Genomic DNA, 27,935 nt, shown 5'->3' on the forward strand with positions numbered 1-27,935 from the left:
TAATCCCTATTAGACACACTCTTAGCTGTGCCAGAGGTTTGCAAATCCAGAGGCCCTCTGACTCACCCTATGCAGAGAATAACCATGGGGGTTCCCTTGGGGAAGGAGGGACATTGCCAGGCTGCTGAATTAGGAGGGCCTCTGAGAGGCTTCCTGTCCCTTAAGCAGACATACAGCCATCCTTCCTATTTTTAGCCCTTTCTGACCAAGAATTGTGCCACCAATTCTTCCGGTGAGTTCTGCAGTGTAAAGTTGGGTTGCTTCCTAGTTTTTCCCACTGCTAGCTTACTATTCAGTTTTCTCAGATCTCCTATGTCAGTTATTATTCATCTCTTTCCTTCCTGGCTCCACAATTTTGATGCTCTCTTCTCTTCTGTCTTCTTCTGGGCTTATGCCTTTTTAACAAATCACTTTACTGTTGTTTACTGTTGATTTGCAGAGGGAGTAGAATTACGTGTATATGTACAGTCTACCATCTTTACCCAGATTTACTTTGCGTAGTGGGATAGTTGTAGTGTAATTATCCTGTGATATCACATAAGACTTATATCATTAACATTGGTTTTTAAATGTGTTCACATAAGAGATAGGGTTAAAGTAATACATATTGTCATATCTTTCAATCCATGAAAATAATTTTAAGATTCAATTTTAGCTGACTTACAGTGAATACATGCATACCTTATCTCGAGTTATAGCTGTTTGTCAATCGAGTTCTGATAAATAAAATCATGATTTAATTGTATGTGAAATAGTTCACTACCCTTTAATGAATTAAACTACTTAAATTTACTTAAAGTAAATCAGGTGATAATTATCTTTATAAACTTAATTTTTGATGTGTCATGCTTATTTTATGTATAATATATATAATATATGACTTCACTGGTGAAGTAGTTGATACTATTATTAAGTGAGTTATACTCTTCCTTATGTTTTCTAAAAACAATTTTTTAGTAACACCTCAGAATCATTAGAGGGGATCCAACTTTCGGAAGCAAGCATTAAATTTGAATAAGATTATATAATTGGGGGACTTAAAACGAATGCCTAACATAGTTCCTTCTAAAATTTTAGAATGTGAATTAAAGTAACCCCTGACCTTTATTAAGTAAACTGGAAGCATTTCCACAGTTTTCATGCGAAGAGGTAGCTAGCCAACCACAACTGCCTGTCCTTTTCTAGCTTCCAATGAAAATGCTTTGGAAAACATACACATAGAAAAAAATTCTCACAGTAACGCTTAAACCAAAGAGGCTAAGTCAGATTTTTGCTAAAATCTAGGAAGAATTTTCCCAACTGTAGTGCCAATGGGAATGGATTTTTAAAACAGAGACAGAAACAGTTATTTCCATTAAAGGAAATGTTTCTGAGAAGTAAATTGGAGGGAGGCCTAGCCACCTCCACCCTAATCCCTAGTGATGGAACAGCTTAAAATCATAAAAGCTACATCAACCAAAAAACTCAACTGCCACCACCCTCACTGCAGGGAGAACTGCATTCAAAGGCAGCCAGTGTTTGCCTTCCCTTTGTCTGTTCAGAAACCATAACCTCACTGCTTTGAAGAAAACCCCAATAAATTCCAAACAGGAGAAATAATCATTGACTAGAAGAGAAATCAAAAGTGCAGTAATAAACTAATTCAAAAATTAAAATGATAAGACCTACCACAATTTATATTTTTGAACATACTGGATTTAAAAGACTTTATTTTGAAAAGGAAGGAAGACATTCAACTCACAAAGCAATAAAAATATTAAAATTAAAAGAAACTAAGAAATGTAGGATGAATAAAGCAATATAAAACCAAAAGAAGTAAAAACAGAAATTCAGGTTAATTAGTGTATCTAAGAGCTATTCCCTTGAATAAGTTTAATAAAACAAACACTTGAAATAGCTGAGATAGGGGGAAGAGTAGAAAAAGGATTGACAAAATGAGAAACAGGAAAAGGTTTTAGGCAACCAATGCTAAACTTAAGTGACAAAGAAAATATTAAACTCCCTCCAATTTTTATCATTTAATAATGGAATATTTTCTAATAATATCAGAGATACCTGACTTTTTTTTTCTTTTCAGCTAAAGGTTACATTATTTATGCCGAGAAATTTCTCCTTTCACACAATACCAGGATCTGCCTTTGGAATGCTCAGACATGTACATCATCTTTCCATTAAGTAATTTTAGAAATACAGTGTTTTACCAACTACAGCTGTAATAATCAGATTGTCAACCAGATTGCCATCACACTGTGAAAGGTCCTCCTAAAAATATAAAAGCTAGAGCTGTTCCTGAAGATTTTAGCTAAATAAGAGAAATAAATCTTTCCCTAAAACTTCATGTAACTTTAAAAGCACTTGAGGCCGAGCACTGTGGCTCACACCTGTAATCCCAGCACTTTGGAAGGTCGAGGAAGGAGGATTGCTGCTTGAGGCCAGGAACTCAAGACTAGCTTGGGTGACAGAGCAAGACCCCATCTCAAAAAAAAAGCATTTGAGAAAGAGGTTACTTCAGAAATGTTTAACAGTAATGTAAAAAGATGAAGTTCTTTTGAAAAACTACAGAAAATTAAAAATATATTGAAATACATGGTATAAATATTTATCTTAAATCTTGTCTATCTCCTGGGTATCACAATAAATACCTTTTTTTTTTTTTTTTTGAGACAGAGTCTCGCTTTGTTGCCCAGGCTAGAGTGAGTGCCGTGGCATCAGCCTAGCTCACAGCAACCTCAGACTCCTCAGCTTAAGCGATCCTCCTGCCTCAGCCTCCCGAGTAGCTGGGACGACAGGCATGCGCCACTATGCCTGGCTAATTTTTTCTATATATATTTTTAGTTGTCCATATAATTTCTTTCTATTTTTAGTAGAGACGGGGTCTCGCTCTTGCTCAGGCTGGTCTCAAACTCCTGACCTCGAGCGATCCACCCGCCTCGGCCTCCCAGAGTGCTAGGATTACAGGCGTGAGCCACCACGCCCGGCACATTTTTAAAATTAAAATATAGATCCAAACACTGCAGGTAAAATGGAAAAAATCTTCAAATTGTCTTAAAAGTCACAGAAATAGATTGAATTGAGTAAAAATACTATAGTAACTTCCAAAGGTTTCCAACAGGTGATTTTTTAAATGAAGATCTAACATTTCAGTTATTTTATTATGTTATATCCTTAAAAGATTGTCAGAATAAATCATTGGAGCCAACCGGGGAAGTTTTTGCCATTGACATTAAGGCTTAACATATTTCAGCTTACGCATCAAGGTTCCTACATTCTCCCTGTAGGAGGCAGATGTAGGAGACTCTAGGGGCATTTCCTTCTTGAGAAGGGAGGGAATTTTATGGAGTTAGCTCTGGGCACTTAGAATGGAGTAGACAACAGGGACATTTCTCATGGAACTTTGGGGTAGAAGAGGCTGCCAGGCTACTCTTCCCTGGATTCTTTGCCCAAAGCTTTTATTTGCCCAATTGATAATCATAAACAGTGCCTCTGAGAGGTGGGCTAAAGGCCCAGTTCCTATTTTTTGAATTTCTTGGTATTCTTTTTAAGTGATGATGTGCCTAAACAGTGTTATGAAAATAAGGGTACCTTTTAAATGTTTACATTGCACAAATTATCTCACAGTACCAAGTTTATCTTTTTTCTAAATCCAAGCCTTTTCTTTCATTACCTTTGTTAATGGTACCACCTTCTTTTAGTTGATGTTGTCAGAACTTACACAGAGCAGCCTCCCACTGCAGTGCTTCTCAAACTTTAATGAGCATATGACTCCCCCTAAGATTTCGTTAAAATGCAAATTCTGATTTAGTGGATCTGGCCTGGGCTTCAGATTTGGTATTTCCAGCAGGCTTCCAGGTGATGCCAATGCTGCTGGTCTACAGACCGCAGTTTAAATAGCAAGGATTTTGTGCATGCCCTCAACTGTGGTTATACCTCAAAACCACTCATGGAGCTTGCCTTTTAAACAGCTGGCTGCCCTCTCTCTGCACCTCGTGATGGTGGGGACTAGGAATCTATATAATTGTAATTCCCACATGATTCTTATCCATGGCGAAGTTGAAAACCATTAATTAAGTGGTATCTTATTTTATCATGGCACTCAGGCAGCCCTTTGCCAAAGCCCTTCACCACACTGCAAACTTTTTTAAAAAAATAAGTTTACATATGCGGATAGGCACTAAATAACACATAGTTTGTTTCAGAATCATCTTATGTAATTTGATTGATTAACAACTTGGAATATATTATAGAAAAATGTATGTTAACGAAATTAACCATATAGTACACACAAAGGAGTAAGGATATTGAGTCTGACTTCCTCCTGGTTTCCATGTTTTATGGCTGGCCCCAGACAAAACGTCTCTGTTAGTGAAGTTTCTATTTAGAATCATCCACCCTTCTTCCTGCACCTCTCTGCAGCCACTTTGTTCCTCTCACTGTTTACCCAGGGCCTACACTGTGGCCCTCAGGCAGCCCTTCCTTATCCTGAGTGCCCTGTGCTCTGTTGCTCCCCCAGCCCCCTCCACTCACCCAAATGTGAACCTTCTGTCTGTGTGGTTGATTGCACATGCAATTTGAGAAGTAATTTGATAACACACGTTTGTTCTCAATCATGACGGAGATTTATTCTTCCTGGAATTTTTATTCTATGAGTCCTTGCTTTCTCTGGACAACCATGTGGTCCTAGTATTGTAAGGGCTCGTTCTTGCCATTGGAATGTTTACTGTATGTTTAAAGTGTGCTGCTGAGACTACAGCATAAAGCTACAGTCATATATAGAGGTGATGTCTTACCTAAAGAGTGGACTTTGTCATTTACTGCATCAGCCATAGCCTTGCCAGTCACCTGGAGAAGGAAGCAAATCTCTCAGAGGCCAGGTTAGTTCACCTGTAGAAGTAGCAAGATGGAGTCGACTTTGTGAAGTTAGATGAGGAACACCCTTGGGAATGCCTCAAATAACAAATGTAATAGGCCCAGGCTTGGGGAACACCAAGGGAAAGAAGGAAGTAGGATGACAATTCAGGATGGAAACTAGGATAACCAATATGATGGCCATTTATTAATAGTTTACTCTTCTCTATCTGAATAGCCTGTTTTCCCCATACTAAAATCTTGAGAAATTCCATGTGGTCCTGTTAAAAGGGAACCATGTCTCCTCCAAATGCTTATTATCCCAAATAAATCAATACAACTTTAAATAATATAAAAAGTGAAGTGTGAATTCTCAGCCAGTGTGGATGGAGAGAGTTATTTTGGGACTGAGAAGTCATTCCTTCCTAAATTCTGCTCCTGGGAACAGTTCCCTTAAACAGTTCCTGCTTTTTTCATCTTCTTTTCAACACTTCTTTTTAATTAATTTCATCTAGTTTTTAAACATTTCTGTACTTTCCCTTTTCTCAAGTTTCTCAACTCTACTGAGGTCAGGGAGGAGATACGTGGGGCTTCTGTGATTCATGAGCATGAGGAATAATGCAGTATTGTGCAGACCTATCCATTTCTATTGACAATCTGCCCCATTCTTACTCACTCTAACACCAGATACATCTATATAATGTGAGGCTTTCTCCTTCAGAGCAACAGTGTATTCTGTGAGGACTTTAGCAGGGATAATTAGAAACTGCAGGTAAACAAGGTTGCTGCAAGTTCAGCATCTAAAAGTGTGACTCCCAATCATTTGAGTACGGGGAGCTGCACAAAGTTAAATCACACTCAAATGGGGCAGTGGGGGAAGAAGCACCCCAAAGTTGAGGAAGCCAAATCAATCCTAACCTCACATATTTACCCCCAACACATGCTCTATCTTTTTTTAAAAAAAACTATTTTCAGCTACAGTCTATTCGCTTTGGATTTAACTTCAAATAACTTATTTTCAACCATGCTTCTAACTTGGCACAGCTCTGAGAAAAATCCCATAACCAAGCCATCTGGATTGGATAAAAGAGGGAGATTTCTCACATTTTGTTCCTCTTTATTTTTAATCAGGGAAAAAAATCATTATGAAGTAACCAAATTATTGCTTAATGTTAGTGAAACAGGAGAAATCCTCTCAACTCTGTACTGTTTCTAAAGAATTCTCTATCGGAGGATCTCTGTGTTGTCTCTGAAATATGTAGAATGAATGTTTTGGGTGAATTGACCTGAGTGGATAACTAATAATGGTCAAAAAATAAAGTTCTCTTTGGGTGGTCTGAACTCCAGCAGTGTTTATTTCTTTTAGCCTCAGCAAAGAAGTTTTTTTTTTTTTCCCCAGTGAAGTACATTTTAGCATGTTATGCTCTGGATTCACTTAATGTGGTTATAATTGAAATCATTAGGCATATGTAATTTTTCATTTTTTCCTAAAGACCCATATTAATAGCTTTATGATTCAAAGAATCTGTAATTAAGAGAAGTTGGAAAGCTGTTTAATCTCTGATAACTTTGAAAACAACTTTGACAAAATAGACTATTTTGTATACGATCAACTGCTGCTTGCAGTTCAGAGTTACTTGTTGGAATCTTTTATCAATCCAGGCCTTAAAATTTAAAATAGTTCAGTGGAAGCTGTCCTCTGTGTTTGCTTTAGGCACAGGGTGCTAAGTGGGTGGGGGTATGATAGGTAAGACAATTTCAGTCCCTATTCGTTGTCACAGTCAAACAGCACAGGCAGGTGTTACATAAACCAACCACACAGATACTCTACAAAGGACAGGTACAGTGCACAAGTTTATATATGACCTTTGGAAGGAGTAGGGGTCATCAGAGAAGGCTTCCTTTGGAAGTGAAGAAATTTCATTCATATAAGGCAGTGAATAATATATAGTATGTAATCTAATATGTAATCAAATAGTAATAGTTATATGTTGAATCAGACTTTGTACAGGCAATCGTCTATTCTTACCCTTTTTATATGTCCTCTTATACTGATCTCCTCCAAGAAAGCTTCTTGGATGTAGGAGCACCTTGACATCAAGGTTTATGACTATTTCATATCAAAGGCTTCATTCATAGTAGTAGGCCTTAAGTAATATCTATCAAATTAATATATCGCATTAATTTTTCTTTTTATCATGCAAGTATAAATCTGTACAGTTATATCATTTCACATATTATTGTCACTATTAAAATATTACACTGGTCATAGCATAACAAGAGTGAGTTATATATTAAGAAACATATCTTTTAATTAATACACCACTACAACTGTTATTCATGGCTCTCCTAAGTCTACTGCAGCATGCCTCCCACCAGGACACGGTATTCCCCTGTACACTCGGGGCCTGTGCATTGCTCTCAGTGTCTGTGATGGAAGTCAGGAGGGTCATTTTACAGTTGCAGCTGACTTTCTGTTTACTTTATTTGTTTATCCTGGAATCTAAATCAATTTCATAAAAATTTTATGTAAGAATATAAATCATAAAAACTTGTTGAAAAAATGTTAAAAGACCATGAAATGAAGCTCACTTTTCTTTTGGCGTTAGAGTAGGTAAATGCATACCTATTAAATGGAGCATGGTCTTCTTGATAGTAAATTTAGCCTATGGGTACATTCATTTTACAGTATTCACTCAGGCTTTAAATATCCTTTAATTCCTTTGAGAGGGTGAAGCTAAGAACTCCATCACATGACTGTCTGGATTTCTGAAATGCTAAGGCTTTACAAAAGCCTTACGGATTTCAAGTAATAATAAAGCAAGTGCTGGCTTGTTAAGTAGGATAATCTGATTCATGCACTGTATAAACCAGACTGCAATTTTAGATTCTGTGGTTTTATATCACAGATGACTCCATATTCTTCAAAAGAACTCAACTAATTATGAGTATATTTCCTTGGAAAATAAATTCTTTTTGATATTTCAATGATTTTAACATTCTATTTGAGGATTCTTAAAATAAAAATTCTTATTTATACATTTTTTATTTTAAATTAAAATATTCATCACATTTCTCTAGTCCCAAAAAGTACAGTGTGTAAAGTGCTCCAAAATTGAAAAATGATTGCCATTTCATTCTGACCACTCTCAGGACACATTTATTATTGAATAACTAGAAAAAATGGAAATTACAGTGTTGCTTGCCAAGTTAACCCAGTTAATTAATTCTTTTAATAAATGTTTTTGAGCATCTGTTTTGTGCCAGCACTGTACTAGCCATTAGGTATATACTCTTAGGAAAAAAAACAAAATAAGCAAAATAGAACATCAAACAACTTTTTTTATATAGTCGTCCCTCTGACATTTATGTACTTTTTTCTTTGCACTTTATTTATTGGCCTCCCATTCGGAATATATTTACTTGAAACTTCATACCTGTTTCTGACAAGCTTATTTATCTGATTTCTTGTCCTAATGAAAGTAGAAGGGGATTGCTGCTGAAGACATATATACTGACAACGCCCATGATAGCCAATAAATTCACACAGTGAGAAGCCACACTTGCCAAGGATTACAATAATTTAAAATAGTATTTCTCAGCCTCTGCCCCAGTGTGCTGCATGAGAACATCAATCCTTCCTACCCTTTAGTTTCTTCCAAAATACTTCCCTGAGAGTATCTCAAACAGAGTTTCTTAAAATGGTACCCCTCTTCTCCATTTCCCCGTCATTGTGGTACAAGTACCTGTCACCACATACTGGGGCATTAGCCATGCCACAGATGGCAGCTGATAGCACTATGACTGATGCTTACCTAATTCTGGAACCATTGCTTCTGTGGCCTAGACTAAGCTGCTGTGGTCACAGTATGCAACAATAATGCAATGCCTGAAAGAATATAGAAACTTATTTCTTTTTCATACAACAATCCAGGCTAGGTGTTCATTCCAGCTAGAAGTTCTCCTCATGCAACTATTTTTTTTTAAGAACTCAGACTCTGCCTACCTTCAACACATAGCTTCTAAGGCTGCTCTGCTCTGTGCCATCCCAGCTAGCAGGAAGGGAGGAGAGCAAGTGGAGGAGATAACCCACTTCTCAAAAGCCTCACCTTGTATTCTGTTGGTGAGAACTGAACACTGCCCCACCTACCTGCAGAGAAGGCTAAAGAGCACAGGGTGTGCTGGGCCACTTCTCAGACACACTGTCATTATGCCTTTGTGTGGACAGCAGTGTCACCAGCATAACTCTCATTTCATTGTCCTAGACCTTTCACTGTAGCCCTTGCTCTGACACCCAGAGCAGGTGAAGGGCATCATTGATCACATCATGTGTTCATCTGTTCTGCAGGCAGCTCCCTTTCCCATCCTTAGAAACAACTTTTCTAAACATTTATTGCCCTTCACAAATGTACTCTCCTTCCCGCCCATGCCCAGCCTTAACAACTGACCTGCCCTCCTACTGCAGGGTGGAGGAAGAGAGCCTCACCTGTGAACCTGTCGGCTCTCTTCCCCACGCAACCACTCATTTCTCCCTTCCCTTCTGTCCCAGAGGAAGATGCATCCCTGCTTCTTTCGTCAGCCCACTCTTCTTTCCATCTATGTTCCTAATCTTATTCTCGTCTATCTCATCCAGGATCTTGTTCCGTTAAGTATTCCTGCTTTCTCATAATTTGGATCTCATTATCTCTAGTAAAATGTTAAATCCTTGAGAACATAAACATGCTTCATTTTGCCTCATGCTATTTTTTATTCCTCTCTCCTTAAAAAAAAAAAACTGGATCGCTTAAAAGATTGGTTTATATTTATTCATCATCATGTTTTTACCTCCTATCTACTTTATAGCCTTTTGCAGTCCTTACAAAAGGAGCACACTAAGCCATGTGCAGCCCCGTATGCATTCAACAATCCATCAACATACGTCTATGGAGCACCTTTTGTGCCAGGCACAGGGAATTCAGCAGTGTGCAAAATAAACATCTTTGCCCTCTTGAGGTTTACATTCTAGTAGGAAAAGGCGGAGGAAAAAGTAAATATTTGTTCGATGGGTCTATGATATGTGATGCCTACTAAAGAGAAAAATTAAGCAGGATGAGAGAGTTAGGATGACATTGATATTCTAAACAGGTGGTCAGGAAAGGCCTCTCTCATGGGAAATATTGGAACAGAAATCTGAAGCAAGTGAGAAAGCTCTTCACATGGGTAATTGGGGGAAGAGCATTTCATACAAGGAAACAGCCTGTAAAAGGCACTGAGGCAGGAGCATGTCAGCACATACAAAGGACAGGAAAAGGGTGGGTGTGGCTGGAACAGAATGGGGAAGAAAGGTGCAGTAGCAGGTGAGGACAGAGAGGTCACTGGGGCCAGATGCATAAGGCTTTTTAGGCGGCAGTAAGGATTTTGATGGGGGACCATCAGAGAGGTCTGAGCAGAGGAATGACTTGACTGGCTTCTGTTTTAAGGACACACTGACTGTTATATGCAGAATAGACTAAAAAAAAGCAGAGTGATCGGTTAGGATGCTATCGAAATAATCCAGACAGGAGATGATGGTCATCTGGGCTGGGGGGCTGTCTGTGGAAGTGATAATACATGACTTCAATTCTGGGTATGTTTTGTAAACTGAGGAAATAACGAGGTGCATAATTTGGAAAGGAGAGTTTTGTTTCCCATAAAGGGTTGCAGCCTGTGGATGGCCAACAGGCTGGACAGCCACTGAGCCTCAGCCTGACCCTGGGAATAGGAGCTTCGAGGCAGGAACAACAGGAATTTATACTGAACAGGATGGCCATACATACAAATTTAACAAGCTACAGGAGGGCTCATGAATGTTTATGAAAGGAGAAACCCGCACCTGCACAATTGAGCTTTATGCCCTTTTATGAGGTCCATGTTCAGAAATGGCCGCCCTCTCAGGTCAAAAGGGTGAAATAAAGACCGGAAGACCCTCTCTGCGCATGCTCCGTAGGCTGGTTAAGGCCGCTCCAGGGTTAGTGTCTCTTACCAGGAAAGAATGCTGGTCGGGATCACTGAGACTGGTTTCTTTTCAGCCCTTAGGAAAAAAGCCTGATGGCTGTCAGCAAGGGAGGGGACATAATGAGGCATGGCTGGGAACTCAGTTTTAAGGTTTCTCTGTGGTCCGCTTGGCCGAGGGGAGAGCGCAGCTTAGGATTTTATATTAGTTCACAGTTTCAAAAAGCTAACGGGGTGAGTAGCGCTGGGACCTTTCTACTTGTCCCTCCCTCGGAGTTTCCCCTCCATCTTCCTCAGTTCCCTGCCTTGTTTATGGCCCAGGAGGCTGATCCATCCAGGCTAGACCACCTCTGGCTTCCCTTTAGGCTTGCAGAAGATGGGAAGGCAGGACGAGCATGCCAGCTCCCTCCCTGCCACCACAGGTAGACTGTGACTGTCTCCTGAGGCTATGGCTCTCACCCACAGTTACCCTCTCTGGACTCCAGGGAACTTTTTCCTCCCCTTCCCCCTCACCTAGCAGTAACACCAGTTCCTGCTGTCGCTAGCTCAGGGGTGCACCACTATCCTTAATTGGTTTTCCTGAATGTTGCTCACAGATTTATAACTAATCTCTTTAGTAAGCTTTCTTCAAAATATTAGGGTCTTGACTCATACTAGGAACTAGGGTAAGTAACGTAGACAGAACAGCAGAACTTTGGTTGTTTGTTTTTAAGAGATGAGTCTAGCTATGTTGCTTGGGCTGGCCTTGAATTCCTAGGCTGAAGCAATCCTCCCACCTCAGTCTCCTGAGTAGCTGCGATTACCGGTGCACCCAGCAGAACATTTTTTAAATTATAGTTATTTACTTGTTTTTCTCCCTAGTAAAATGTTAAATCCTTGAGGACAGAGCTGTCATATTCATGTCATGTTTCTATTCCCATGACATGAAGTAGGTAGGGTTTACTTATAATTGTGTCAATGAATGTTATTTTTAATGATGCCACCTGAATCCTCAAGAGTTGACTAAATTAGGCCAGGCCTGGTGGCTCACATTTGTAATCCTAGCACTCTGGGAGCGAGACAAGAGGATCACTTGAGGTCAGGAGTTTGAGACCAGCCTGAGCAAGAGCAAGACCCCATCTCTACTAAAAATAGAAAAAATCAGACGGGCGTGGTGATGCACACCTGTAGTCCCAGCTACTCGGGAGGCTGAGGCAGGAGGATGGCTTGAGCCCAGGAGTTTGAGGTTGCTGTGAGCTAGGCTGATGCCACGGCACTGTAGCCCAGGCAACAGAGTGAGACTTTGTCTCCAAAAAACAAAAGAAGGAGAAAGATTTATGAAAAGGAGGGGTGTGTGTGTGTTTGTGTGTATGTGTGTGTCTCCTCATCTTAGTGCTTATAGGTGTAATCTTCACCTTGTTAAAGAATTCAGTTCTCTGGGATCAAAGAGACATCATCTTTCTTTCATAGCTTTTTATGGTCATCAACTAGGCACATAGAAGGGAGTTACAGAGTAGTTAGGTAATTCCTATCTGCTCTGTGAGCCTACTGTAAGGGAAATCCATTTGTATAGGCAGTAGGTTTTTTAGGCCAAACTAAAACAATTGGCCTTCCACCGGCCTTCCGGTAAGGCATGAGTCAACATACTTATGTAACCAAGGTGTTATGTCCTATGTGAACCCATGTAATCACGCTTTCGCTTGGCGTGTTGCCACTATTGTTCTGAGCCATATATAAGTGCTCGCCATGTTCTTGCTGTGCACAGCATCCTCCCCCACCCCCACAATAAAGAGTATGTCTCATCTGCCTGCTGCTGCTCGCCTCTTCTTTCAGTTCCTGAATGCTGCTCCGGTTCACTCGCTAACTGCAGAGCCCCTGTCGCCACAAGTACAAGCCCCTTTTCTGAAAATGAACTGTCATCCAGGTTGAAAATGTTTACCACTGGGGATTGGGGTTTATAGGCTGCTGAGGGTCAAAGAGACTTTTAAGAAAAAATTGGGTACAGCTTTCTCAATACTCATTGTTCTTCTGCAGATATCTAAGCAATAATTTGTTGATTTTTACCAATCATTTCTGAACTGGAAAGAAATATTATTTGTTCCCACTTTGTCAACAACATAAATTGTATCAATAAACATCATGTTAGTGTGAACTTTTTTTCCTTTAACTTAAAAGGTGGATTGTGGTTTGTTAAAGTCACCTGTTAGATTACTGACTTGTATTTGCATAATGTTTTAAAACCAATTATTTCTATTATATTTGGTTAGATATGTTCATAAGATAAGCAATGTGGTTGTTGTCTTACCAACTTTTTTGTATTAATATTTCATTCTGTTATCAATGTTTTCAGGTGATCCAAAGAATATTTTATCTTCACATGTGTTTAATTTTTTTTTGACCTTGACTTCTTTGTGTTATTTCCTTTGGCAAAACCTTAAACAGTAGACTGAGTTCCCTTGAGGTACAGTTTTAATAAAAGCCTCACTGAGTAATCATTTCGTATAAAATACCAAACAAGTCCATTAATGGAAAAAAGAAGCAATATATTTTCAAAGTTAACTTTCTTTGTGGTTGCTCCCATGCATAACACATGCTCATTGAATTCTTTTAATTATTGCTTGAATTCAACTATAATTAAAGTCCATGTTTCTGATAAGGAGAATGAAAAATCCATAGGTTCAAGAGAGCAAATTGTCAAAGAACTTCTTCAATAAAGACAAATTAAAACCATGGGGTTTTGCTGATATAAAATTGTCAGTATCCCAGGAAAATGCCAAGAAATACTCTATTGATTGGATAATTTGATGTTTGTTCAATTGTTGTTTTTTAACTAAAAATCAAAGCCTTCTTATTTGTGAAGTATTACTTATAGTTGTTATCCCTTTGGAAGATCACAGTTGTGAAATAATGAAAATGTGAAATAATGAAAAATAACAAGCATTGACTTAAATGCTTTAATTTTTCTGAGAGTTTCCTAAATTATCTGTGAGGAGGATCACATCTAATGTAAGCCTTCACTTTTCTGGGAAAGAAGGTGATAATGTTTATATTGAAATCTCTGTGCTGAGCACTGGAGAGGGAGAGAACCAGGAAATCCTAAAGAACTGGAGAGACTGGTCTGGTGGCAGCCACTTGTTTAAAAAGTTGCATAGTTCAGGCCTCCTTCAGCCATCTCCTAGCTCAGTGAGCTTGAATGTCATATTGATTTTGGCCCTTCATTAAGTGAGAGGAGTTTGCCATATTATGTTTTCAAACTCTACCACATGGAGCAATAGGATTTCTTGGAATCTCCCCAAGAGTCCTGGGGTAAGTTGAATAGGAGACCAAAACAGAACAATTTCTCCTGTAATGTTTTTACAGTTTTTTTTTTCAGTAAATGATTGTTTAGTTTAAAAGAGCTTAATCTCTTCCAAGGTCCCCTGTAGCTCAATAAAGCCACATTATTCAGTTTGCAGTCATAGTTTTCTTCTTCATTTCTCTTGTGGGGAAGGCCTATAGTCAGTCAGGGTAAAAGATAACCTTATGAATACAGTGGAGAAGTAAAAGTACCAAATTAGTGTTTGGATTTGGAAAGGCTGAATGAATGAACTCATACAATAGCATCACTCCTATTGGAAAGAGGAGGGGAGGAAAGAAAAGATAACACACACAGAGACACACTTAGGATTTTAGCCCAGGAAGAAAATCTCCATACTTGGACAAACCTTGGAATTGGGAGCAGTGAGAGATTTAAAAGAAATCTTGAAAAGTGGAACACTAAAGACAACATTTGGTCTTTTTTTTTTTTTTGAGACAGAGTCTCACTCTGTTGCCTGGGGTAGAGTGCCATGGCGTCAGCCTAGCTCACAGCAACCTCAAACTCCTGGGCTCAAGCAATCCTCCTGCCTCAGCCTCCCAAGTAGCTGGGACTACAGGCATGCACCACCATGCCTGGCTAATTTTTTCTATATATATATTTTTTAGCTGTCCAAATCATTTCTTTCTATTTTTAGTAGAGATGGGGTCTCGCTCTTGCTCAGGCTGGTCTCGAACTCCTGAGCTCAAACGATCCGCCTGCCTCGGCCTCCCAGAGTGCTAGGATTACAGGCGTGAGCCAGCATGCCTGGCCTTTTTTTTTAATTTTAAGATAATCTTATAAATCAATTTCTTCATATTTCATATATGTATAATGTACCTTATTATTTGCTTTGGACAATTTTTTTAAGCTTTCAGGATTCTTCATAAAGTAGAGCAAATTGATATTCATATTTCACAATATAATTGCCTTGAAAGTTATTCATGGCTATTTTTAATTGATTTGTCCATGTAAATAGAAAACTGTAAAAGGTACTTGAGTTACAGTTTTATATTGTCTATGAAATACCCAAACAAGCATCTGTATTAAAACTAAATGGGTAAATTTTCTAGCTATTTATAAGAATCTAAATTTTTTGTCACTGATTGGTATAAGAACAAGGAAAGTGGTTATTCTTGGACCCCACATTCCAAAATCCCTCGCGTTTTCTCTCTCCAGATGGTATAATTGGTTTACCAGTTCCAGAGGCAGGCAACCTGGATCAATTCCCAGGCAGCCATTCACAGCAAAATGACCTTGAGCAAGTCACTTTACCTCTCTGTGGCACCATTTTCTTATCTATGATGGAAACAATTATATTTCCTACTTTGTAATGTGGTGGTAAAGATTAAATGAATTAATATATGTGATGTTAACCATGAGTCACTTTTATCCTTAAGCCCTGGACGCCTCTGTTCCAGAATGGCATCACCATGGAGTTTCTTCTTTGGGCTTGCAGACATCCAAAGTCGTATCATTTTTCAGTCACTCCTCCAACAGATATTTAATACTTAGTATAGTCCCTAGCCCATGGTTGCCATGGCATTGTATATTTGTTATTATTGAGCAGAAGAGCAGAGATTTTAATCCTTAATGAAACTCCAGCCCACTTGAGAGACAGAAACATCTATATACTGAGGTAGACGAAAAGGTGTGAATTTGGGGGAATGTGTTCAGGAAAAATTAATCCTAAAGAGCTTTCCTTCAGTTAAGAAAAATATTTCCTATTTTTCCAATTCTTTGTTTTAGATTCCTAACTTATATTATATCAGGCCCCAGAGATTTATTATTCTTTGATTCTTTGTATCACAAGGCTGTTGATACAGTGATATAAAGAACTCAAAACCTATTGTAAACTAAACCGTCACCTTCTAAGCGTTTGACCCAACATACTATATATCAAGAACTATATATGTATAATTAATCAGTTGCAGATTTAGTCTGCTGTTCATTAGTATTTTTATTAATAATAATTAATTATTTCCAGGTTCGATGGATGATGTACTGGATTGTTTTTGCTCTCTATACTGTCATTGAAACAGTAGCAGATCAAACAGTTGCTTGGTAAGTTCTACTATTGAGAAGGGGCCGCACTACAGACTCATTATCAGTGTCCTGAGTTCTCATTGTGCTCTTGCTCTTAACTAAGTGAATTTGATCAAGTTACCTAATTATTCTACATCTTGTTTTCTCATCTGCTTCCCCATAAGAACATTACTTTCCTTATAGTCCCCTCAAATAAGTGCATCTAATTTTTCTCCCCGTATGTCACTCTCTGCCTACTTGCTGCACACCTTCCCCCCAATATCTTGGAATAAGGAAACTTGGTTGTCATAATCCTTTTCTACACGGATGACTTCAGACTACTTTCCTCTATCACTTTTCTAAACAACTCCTCCTTTGAAGCCCACATCATCTGATTTTTATTACCCACTCCCCATCCTTAAAATTCTCATTAACAAACATTCAGACTGGACAACATCAACACTCATGAGGATACCCATTCAACACCAGCTCCTTGGCTGCTGTATTCCAAAGGGACAAGGCAAAATTGAAAGCATGTTTATATCTTTTTTTTTTTTTTTTTTTTTTGAGACAGAGTCTCACTTTGTTGCCCGGGCTAGAGTGAGTGCCGTGGTGTCAGCCTAGCTCACAGCAACCTCAAACTCCTGGGCTTAAGCGATCCTCCTGCCTCAGCCTCCCGAGTAGCTGGGACTACAGGCATGCGCCACCATGCCCGGCTAATTTTTTCTATATATATTTTTAGTTGTCCAGATAATTTTTAACTCTATTCTTAGTAGAGACGGTGTCTCGCTCAGGCTGGTCTCGAACTCCTGACCTCGAGCGATCCACCCGCCTCGGCCTCCCAGAGGGCTAGGATTACAGGCGTGAGCCACCGCGCCCGGCCTGCATGTTTATATCCTTAAGGATTTAACATTTTACCAAGGAGCAAGCAGTACTTAATGGACAACTTGAATTTCCTTGTGCTGTATTTCAATAGTGCATTTCCATCTAAACCCTGCCATCACTTGGAGAACTTCTCCTTTCAAAATATTTAAGTTTCCAACCTTGCTGGTATCTTCCTCTGCCTTTACTGCACAAACCTTCAGCCTAAATTAGCCCAGCAATCACTCGTCTTTACTTCCTTACCTGGGCTACTAAATGCAGCTGGAAAAAAATCAATCAGCTGCTCATATGTCTATCAATTGAAACTCTCCTTTAACTTGCTTCCGGTCAGTATCTACTTCCTTTTCTGCCTGTGTCTGTTTCAAACCTTTACAGTTCTCTCCTTAAGCTGTCTTTCCCATTTTGCTATTCTCATATTCTCATACCACATTAGGCCATATTGGATTTGCTAGAAACAAGTAGAAGTCATCAGACTAAAATACTCATTCTTAACAACGTGCCTTTATTTATGAACTTCTCTGTATCTGCACCCCTCTTTCTCTTCCAATTTGAAATACTGTACAAGTTTTCCTTCTCTGCCCCAAAGTTGATTCATTTACCTGTTATGCTTTTGGTGTAGGGGTTTGGGGGAGAGTTTTCTGATTGTTTATCATCTGTTTGTTTGCTTTTAAGTGGCAGAACTCAGATTCCAAACCATGGTAGGTCTAAGTTTCAAAGAATTTTTTTTTAAAAGACCTCATATTTTCTGGTTGCAAATGTAGCCTATATACATTATTAAAAAGTGAACAATATAGGAAAAATTTAACATAAACAATTGAAGTCCATAAATTTTCTGCAATTGCAGTGTGGCAGACACCTTTTGTTGGACTACACAGTAGTCATTCCTCACTGCCCCCTACATGTCTGCCCTGATAGAAAAACCCAAATTTGCTCAGTTATTTATCTTAGTGCCTCATGGACCACAAGATACTGGGCCCATCATTATATTTTAGTTAACTTTTGGTGTGGCAACAACCAACCATAAAAGCACAGCAAGTTAGAAAAACAAAGTTGTATTTCTTGCTCAAGCTGCACGAGGGCAAATGGTCAGCTGCAGCTTTGCTGGACTCAGCTGAGTTTTAAGTGTCTTCTCATTCCAGGACCAAAGCCAGAGAAGCAGCTATTCTCATGGCAGAAGGCAAAACCTTAAAGCGAGAGGTTGAGGGTGTTGGAGTGGGGGCATGAAAGGGCATTTAAGCCCCCTGCTTTATGTGACATATGTCACACTCACATTTTGTTGGCCAAAGCAAGATACATGGTTAAAGCCACAGTCATTGATTGGGGAAATGTCCTCACAGGGAAGGTGCTACAAAGTCACATGGAAAAGGGCATGGTTGTATAGCATTGTCTACCACAATGCTAATTGTATTCCCCTTGCAAGTAAACAATTTAGGTTTGCAAAGTGCTGCAGTTCTGGGCAAATGAGATTGGAAGGGAAGTTTTCTGGGAGTCCTGAGAAAGATAAGGACATGTGTGCATGGGGTAAACATTGTGCACTTGGAGCATATGAAGTACCCTGATGCTTTGAGGTACAGCATGTACTTCTATGGTAGTCTGGCTCTGCAGACAGGGTGGCTGTACCTTACTTCCCTGGCTAAATGCTGTCGGTGTCCTCTCTTGACTGCCACAGTCAGTTTGGCAGTTTTCCTGTGCTTGCTTCAGAGGAAGAATCTTGGATTAAAAGGTGTAAATCCCTGGGGTCGTTCTTTTCATTAACTGATCTACAGTTAAAGGAGACGATTTCATCAATTCAAACATGGTTGTTTCCCTAATCACTAACTTTTACATGTGAAAACCTAACACAGTGACTGAACTTTTTAAAAAGTGTTTTTGTGATTTCCATATTGGTTATAGTTTATTTTTCACTAGCAACTTTTTTTTTGATTTTTTTCCTTGTTAGGTTTCCCCTGTACTATGAGCTGAAGATTGCTTTTGTCATATGGCTGCTCTGTCCCTATACCAAAGGAGCCAGTTTAATTTATAGAAAATTCCTTCATCCACTTCTTTCTTCAAAGGAAAGGGTAAGATATATAAATTATATCCACAAATCATTTTTTAAGAAATGCCTATCAACACATACTTAATGCTGTAAAATTAGTGGAACTATTAAATTATGGGGAGAAAGTCCTAGTGTGGGGCTTCTAAACACTATTATTACATAAAATTAACATCTGTGTGGTTTCTTCCCCCCAGGAGATTGATGAATACATTGTACAAGCAAAGGAAAGGGGCTACGAGACCGTGGTAAACTTTGGACGGCAAGGGTTAAACTTAGCAGCTACTGCTGCTGTCACCGCAGCAGTGAAGGTAATTTTTCACTTACCTTTTTTATCCAATGTCACATTAAGTCAACAAATAAAGTAAGGTGGCTTTTTATTTCAAATCATTATAAACTTGTGGCAGAATTTTGCTTTATGTTCATTTTTCTAGTACTAGAAAGAACAATTACATAATTTAAAAGATATCTTCACATTATATATTCTATACTCAATAAATTTTGAATCTCTTAATTGATCACAAAATGAGAGTTAGTTAATAAGTAAAACATACCTGAAAATGTTATTTTGTCATAGTTTTTCCACTTTATTACCTTAAAATAGTTTGAATAAATCACCTTAAGTAAAGATGACCATTCTTTCTTTCTCTGTCTTTGGTGTTCTCTCTCTCGATGGCAATATCTTGGTAGGATTTCTGGCTTACTTCCGCACCTCTGCTTCAATCAATTTGAGGTAACTGATTATTCACAATAAGGCATGAAAAAATTCTGTTCTTAAAACTTGAGATTTTACTTAGCCAGTTACTAATGTCATTTGTTGTGTTTGCAAACCAAGTTATCAAAAGAATGTCTTCTGTGCAAGTTTGCATTATGGCTTTTGGATTTCCTTGCATGTCGTAATTAGTGTGGTTTATTTTAAAGGCCATAGTATAATTGATTTTGGTGTGCAGTATATGGAAAGAAAACAGGTCTAGAAAGTGCTAAGTGTAACGTTCTAAGTAACCATAGGCAATTTACTTAATTTCAATGTTCCTTAGTTACTTCATGTGTAAAAGAGGGGTACTATGGCTACCCGTGAGAGAATATATAAAAGCACAGTGCTTGCTTGCATATAGTGGGAGCCTAATAAACATTAATATCGTGTGTCTATCTCAATCCAAGTGAAAGCTTGAGTTTTTTGCTATTAAGTTGAGAGTAAATAGTATTCCGCTCTTTTAGTTACCTTGAACTAAAACAACAATACTATGGAAATTAATTTTCTAGTTTGGTGGTGATTTTATATAATTGTAATGGTAAAAAGTTATAAAATGAGGGCTCAAGTATCAAAATTACTATAATAAACAAGAAGAAAAATTCAAATTATATACCAAGCAGTATTGTGTTGAGAATTAAATGGAAATTAATTAACTGTGCAACACTCGACATGTAAGACATGGTTTAATTATTATTTATTTAATTATTATTAATTATTATTATTTATTATTAAGTATTATTATTTATTTAATTATTATTAATGGTTATTAATTACCAGCACTTTCATGCAGTATGGTTTTCCTGTTATTTGGCTTTAAAAGGTTTTCCTGTTATTTGGCTTTTAAAGGCTTTTTCTGTTATTAGGATAGATTTGTAATAATGAATATTTAATTGGCAAAATTTTCAGTTTAAAGGACTGTTTTCCATTTTAGAAATTCATTTGCTTTGCTTTTTATTTCTTGCTCAATGAAAATACATTCCTGATTTCCATGTCCGCTAAAAGATTTTCCAGGAGATCCAAAACTCAGCAACTGAAAATTCTAAAAAGAGAGAACAGATACAATTATCAAAGAAATGATAATATTTCCCAGAACTGAAGGCCATTAATCTCCAGACTGAAAGGGCCCACCAAGTACCCAGCACCGTGAATGAAAAGAATGACCAAGTCTCAGCAAAATCACTGGATATCCCAAAACACCAGAGATAAGGAGAGAATGCTTAAAGATTCCAAAGATAAAAAACATATCACATTCAAATGATCTACAATTAGAATGGCATTAAATTTCTAAATAGTGACAGTGGAAGCCTGGAAGACAGAGTAATACCACCCCCAATGCCATCATGATTTTTACCCTCAAGTTCGATAATAGTCAAGCTATCAGTCATATATGTGCTTAGAATAAAAATTTGTTTTAAAATTCTAGGCATGCGAAGTCACAAAATTTACCTACCTTTGTCAGGGCAGATATGCTCTGCCTAAGTTAGGGAATAGTCCACAAAAAAGGAAACCTATGGGGCCCGGGAAACAGGTTATTCTACATGGAAGGGAGATGAGATGACAGGAATTCCCAGAAAGAACACAATGTGGCGAGTCCAAAGTGCAACCAGCCGAAATTGGATGTGATGGATGAAAGGTGCCAGGAGGGATGTCTCTGGGAAACACACAAAGCCCAGAGGATCTAATAGGTTTAATGCTGCACAGGGATGATACTTAAACCAGTCGGAGCCCCTGCTGTGACCAATCAGAGGACACGCTGGCTGTAGACAGCTGGTACTGATGCAGCCGCACACCTGAGCACCATGAAAAATGTATTGGAGACAATGTAAAGAGGAAGAGGGTAGAAAAACTAAGCAAATGAAAAAGAAGAAAAGGTGTAATCCTTACCCCTGGGAAAAAACAAAAGTTATATAAGAAAGGAAATATAACAATGGAGCATGGCTCGGCTCAGCAGGGAACATTTACATTATAATAATGAGAACACAGACTGAAGATTTGACAATGGCGATTTTGCCATATTGGGAAGACAGGGGAAGAAAAAAAGGAGATGGAAGAGAACTAAAATCTTCATCTGCTGTAACAGGAAAGTAGAGGGTTCACCTGCAAGGGGACAAAGAGAAGGGGACTAAGGCCTTGTTGCTTTTTATTTGTTATAAAATTTAGCATTATTTGACTTTACACACCAAGTATATTTATTGACACTCCAGTGGAAATGCTTTCTGAATCTTTTGCGTTTAGAAGCATCATTCAACATGATTCTATGGAGAAAAACTGACAATGAAATTTCAACTTGAAAAGTAGTTTAGAAAACAGACATTTTTGAACATTATTTTAGAAAACAGAAGCTTACAAATCCCATTTTTCCTCTTCACTTTTAACATTTAAATATGGTTTGTAATCCTACTATTCTGTGAGACATACATATTGTGACTATTTTGTGGGGTACTTATTTTATTCTGACTTGTGTTTACTACTTCCAAACCGTCACTATGGGGAATCAGCAGTTGCTACTATATTATCTTACCCTCATTCCCTCCTCATTTATTTTACACTTTGCCTCCATCAGTTTTCAGAATCCTACATATCATTTATTCAGTGTCTGTTTATTTAATGTCTACTATATGGTAGGTGCTGAGGGATGCAGTAATGAGCAAGATAAATATAGTCCCCACCCACTCTCCCAGGCTGCTGCCTGGCTGTAGCTGATGTCTGTGTTTAATACCTGAAATTTTTATTTCTTCTTAGTTGTTAAGAGCCCATCCATTGCCTTCCATTACTAAAAAAAACATTATCTCCCAGAAATACTTTTCTGTAAAAACGCTATGAAAACAATCCTATATCTAATTCTCTGGCTTTCTTCTTTCTGATTCATTGTTGTTATTTATGTATTTAACACCTTAAAATAAAATCACCTCTCCATCCCAAAGGCAGGAAGTAGGAAATATAAAAATCATCTAAGTTACTACTGCAAAACAAATAGAATAACATATCCCATCACTGAAATTCAATTTGAAATTCTCCCCACTTGTTTGTGGTGTCGTGATTATTTTATCAACAAGATCCCTGTGTAGGAGGTGACCTTCCGCCATCCTCATCGTGAATACAGGAACACTGGGGCCTCCATCCTGGAGTCTATATTATTCATTAGAAATAGTCATTAAATATGCTGAACACAGCATGTTAACACTATTTGCCTCAAGTTATACTCTGCTTATTTTAGAGTACACGAAATTAGTTTCATCTTTGGAGATGTCAAACAAAGGTATCGTCACAGAAGAGTCACTGAACCAGACACTTCATACCGAAGAGTAAATTAAAACTGAAATAGGAAATAGGTCAAGTTTAAGGAGAAACTGCAAGGAAGCCAATAGTAAGACTGGGGAATTATGTAAAATTTTTACAATATATAGTTTGTTTAAAATGCCTTTCAGGCTAAAAATTATTGGACCCTTGGTGTGACCTTTAAAAAACAGGTAATGCTCCTGACTAGGTTTCCCAGGTTGAACCACCTGAGCATGTTAAAGGTGAAAATAGGAATCTAATCTGAACATTTATTACACTGGAAAGCAATTTTCTGAAAATGTTACTCAGTTGTATGACCTCATTACCAAGCATCTGTTCGCAAGGTCAGTGTGCAAGTTTATTTTGGCTGAGCAAAGCATAAACATATGAAGGACCCTTCAAGGATTTTTCTGAGGATGTTCAACATTCCATAGCTTTTCACATGAGAAATGCAGGTGGCTTTTGTGCAGATGAGCAACACTACTGCCAGATGAAGGACAGATTGGGGCAGGGAACCTGTGGCCTTGGGGCTGCATGTGGCCTCCTGGATCGTCTAGTGCGGCCTTTTGACTGAATCCAAATTTTACAGAATAAATCCTTTTATTAAAAAGCAGTTGAATTAATCTGTATTTTTTTTTTTTTTTGGTCCTGATTCTGCCACTAATTAGCTATGAGGTTTTGGGCAGAACATCTGCATTGATCTAAGCATTAATTTTCTCACCTGTAAAACAAAGAGTGAAACCTGACTTCTAAAACTCCCTGTAACTCCAAAACGGTGGTTCTCAACTGGAGGCAGTTTTGTGTCCCCACCCCCACGAAGGGACATTTTAGGTTGTCACAAATGAGAGTGGGCTGCTGCTGGTATCTAGTGGGTAGAGGCTGGAGATGCTGTTTAATAGCCTACAAAGTACAAGACAGCTTCCCACAACAAAAAAATTATCCAGCCCAAAATAGCGATAGTGTTAAAGTTGAGAAACCCTGCTGTAGAAGTATGAGTCAGAAAAAACTAAAAGGGCATATTCATATAGTTTTAGTGGTAGATTACAAATAATTTTTAAAAATTTTTCTGTTATAAATATCCTTCAATAAATATATATTGCTTTAATCTTAAAAACACTAAAATATATTATTTACCTAATGCAAATGCAGTCAGTTCCATTCTGGGCTTGATCAGATTAATTGTTGAATGTCCACAGGGAAAAGAGATTTTCCTTAAAACTGGGAACTAACCTTATCTGCAATTATAATGTAACATGTCAAGAATCAAAAAGAACTAGAGCTTAATGGCTATTTATTATTAAATAGTATAGTAAGAATTTTTCTGTAAAAGAATGTTTTATGCTTATAAGATTATAAAGCATTACTGATATGTTTTTAAGTTCTAGATAAAAAATGTGAAGAGAATAGATTGAAGGTTTCATACAAAGATGCTGATGAGCAAAATAAATTCTCCTTATTTAACACAAAATATAGTCATTTTAATGTAATGTTTAACCAAGAAATGAAGTATTTAAACAAAGGCAGAATTATTTGAATGAAAAGAAGTTAGAATTAGTCATATATGCAGAGTCCCTTTTTATAGATGCCATCCATGTACTTAGATACTTGAGCAGACATTCAGATGTCCTAATGCCCTTGGATGTACGTGAGCTCTGTGTGGGGCCGGTTCAGGGAGCTGCTTCTCAGCTAAGAATCCCTCCCAGAACCTGAGTATATTATAATAGCTCTGGACCTGCCCTCCTGCCCAGTCAGGCCCAACAGTGTTCTCAGTTTCTCAAGTGAACATTTGGGCCCATCCAAACCCAAACCCTGAGAATTCTGTGTCACTTGTACTTCAGAAGATTCAGGAACACTTCTGCTACTGATGATCAATGTCAATGTCAGTTATTCTACAGAATACTTAATTACTTTGACTTTTGCATTCTCATCATAATCTTTCTGTTTCTTTCTCATTGATTTTCAGGATCATTTTTAATGTACACAGTATACATACAATTCTGCAGAGAACAGGATCTAAAGTGCTAGGATACAGAATTATCTTGAGTGTGATAATGACCAACCCTTCCTCCTTATTGACAAAGAGTGCTGTTTCCATACAGCAGACTGGACTAGAACCTTTCCTCATTTTTCTTATACTTTTGGCTTAATATGGTATAAATCAAATAGAAGAAAATAAACAAATCTTATTAATTTAAACAAAACTTTAATACGTTTTAGCATTGTAACTGACAAGTGACTATCATGCCCTATTTATGCCCTCAAAATAGAGAAACCATTTTTCTCTTATCATTAGGAGTAAAGGATTAGATATAGGAAACATGAGTGAGAAATGGATCAGAAATTCTTATAGTGTATAAAGCTTCATTAAACCATTCATGACTAATTTCATAATATTAAAGACACTGTTGAAAAAAAGAAAAAAATCACGCATCCCTTCTGCCTAAAATTATACTTTTTATATATTTTTCCCTGTCTACTTATAACCGTACAGCATACTTACAACCACATTATGCATATGATTTTGAATTCTAAGGTAGAGAGAATATATTTCCACTTAATATTATATAGCAAACATAATTCTTTTATTTATTGTATTTGAGATACAGTCTCACTGTGTCACACAGGCTAGAGTACAGTGGCACAATTAGAGCTCACTGCAGCCTTGAACTCCTAGCTTCAAGGGATCCTCTTGGCTCAGCCTCATGAGTAGCTGGGACTACAGGTACATGCCACCATACCTGGCTAATTTTTTTATTTTTTGTAGAGATAGAGGTCTCACTATGTTGCCCAGGCTGCTCTTGAACTCCTGGCCTTAAGTGATGCTCCTACCTCAGCCTTCCAAAGTGCTAGGATTACAGGCATGAGCCACTATACATGGCATAATTCCCTTATTAATGAACTTTTTGTGCTGAAGATATAAAAACTGGAAGGAATAGGTTGGCCCTTAGAAGTGACTATTTTATTATTATACTTTTCTTTTAAAGTGGTTACATTGTATACTTATAGTTTATGTAATAGTTTTGAAGTTTGTAATACTGTACTAATTTCTCTGTTCTCATACTAGTTTTATTCTGGGCCCATAAAAATTATATAGTGGAAAACCTAATTTTCCAAGGTGATAATAATGGCTGTTAAAGTGTTGGGAGTTCTCAAAGAGCACTCATATTCCCTTTTTGTTTTTCCCTACAGTCCCTGGCCTTTTTGGAAGCCTTGAAGGTATTAATAATATTTGGATATTGATAATAATAGTTGATTACTCAAGAGGTCAATTAAAATCCAGACTGTAAATAGATCACCCAGATATGTCAGGGTTGGGCCTTGCCCACATTGAATAAATTAACTGCCATGTGAGTTGTATTTAACTCATGCTAGTTTTGAGCCCGGGGCCTCATGAAGTATATGAAGACTCAATTCTCTGAAACAAATTCAAGAAGTTATATCATGAGTCACATACAACTCAAGTGGCATGCAGTGTAAAAATTGATTCTAGCACCACGTGAGGTGCATATAACTAATGCAAAGAAAACAATAAAAAGTAACAAATTTTTCATTAAATTAGAAAGGATTGTTTTATTTTCAAAATTTTTATTCTATTTTCACAGTAAAACAGTGTGGCTCCAGGGAAAAAAAATATTTTTTCTGGTGTGGCAGTCAATGTGTTAATCTAAACCTGAAGCAAACTCCTGGTGGATGGTGTAGTGATACCATCATCATACCTGCAGTTTGCTGCTGTACCCCTGCATATAAACTACAATGTTTGCAGTAAAACATGCTGCTATCTATGGAGAACTCTTTAGCAGTCAAGAGTAAGAGGGGGGCCGAGTATAGTGGCTCACGCCTGTAATCCTAGCACTTTACGAGGCTGAGGAGGAAGGATTGCTTGAGCTTAGGATTTCAAGACCAGCCTGAGCAAGAGTGAGATCCCATCCCTAGAAAAAGTAGAAAAATTAGCTGGGCACGGTGGTGCACACCTGTAGTCCCAGCTACTCAGGACGCTGAGGCAGGAGGATCGCTTGAGCCCAGGAGTTTGAGGTTGCAGTGAGCTATGATGATGCCACTGCACTCTAGCCGGGGCAATAGAGCAAGATTCTGTCTGAAAGAAAGGAAGGGAACAGGAAGGGAAAAGAAAAGAAAAGAAGAAAGAAAGAGTAAGAAGGAGCATAAAAAGAACATTTACTTCAGTACCATACCAGGTGTACTAGGAAAATAGAAGAAGCCTAAGATATGTCCCCTCTTCTAGCATCTTAAAATCTTGCTCTGGAGGCAAAATATACATAGCACTAACATAGAGGGTGTGTGAGTTCATTGTGCAGTATGGCCTAAGAAATTTGATCATACTTGTTAAAGGTACCAAAGTTTGTGGATGATATAATTATAAAACTAGGCTGATTCAGTGATACTTTGACTCATTTGTATTCTGAAATGTACTTCTTAAGTGTGAGAGTTTGAAAATTACAGCCAGCCTTGGAAATTACACGTGAATCGGGTAAAGGGTATCATGAACATGTGTGCCATTTGTCATCTGTGTGGTAGCAGGTAAAAGATCAAGACTTGCTGAGAGAGGGCACAGGAATGCAGAAGTGGAATAAAGAAAATGACAGTTCTATGCAAACAAGGCATCTATTTCACATGATCACCGCTCACTTTCTTGCAGTATATCTCTGAACTCTTCTGTCAACCATCTGTTAATAAGTAAATGATATCTGATAAAGAAGAAGCAAGTATAATAAATTAACCATGCCAAGAATGTTTTAAATGTGTGTGAAATCCAATTATTTTTATTGAGAATATAGACGCTTTAATAATTCCTTGTCACAATTGAAAAAATATGG

General features: G+C 37.9%; 1 protein-coding gene across 1 annotated transcript in view; it reads left to right on the forward strand.

Annotated features, from left to right (window-relative positions):
* REEP3 (receptor accessory protein 3) overlaps positions 1 to 27,935 on the forward strand; it is an 88,789-nt gene that overhangs the window by 50,840 nt on the left and 10,014 nt on the right. The window contains exons 3-5 of the mRNA XM_045568270.1: positions 16,116 to 16,192; positions 18,975 to 19,095; positions 19,268 to 19,381. Coding sequence (XP_045424226.1) covers positions 16,116 to 16,192; positions 18,975 to 19,095; positions 19,268 to 19,381 — 312 coding nt within the window. The remainder of the gene's footprint in view (positions 1 to 16,115; positions 16,193 to 18,974; positions 19,096 to 19,267; positions 19,382 to 27,935) is intronic.

Source organism: Lemur catta, chromosome 14 (genome assembly GCF_020740605.2).
Source record: "Lemur catta isolate mLemCat1 chromosome 14, mLemCat1.pri, whole genome shotgun sequence".
Lineage (NCBI taxonomy): Eukaryota > Metazoa > Chordata > Mammalia > Primates > Lemuridae > Lemur > Lemur catta.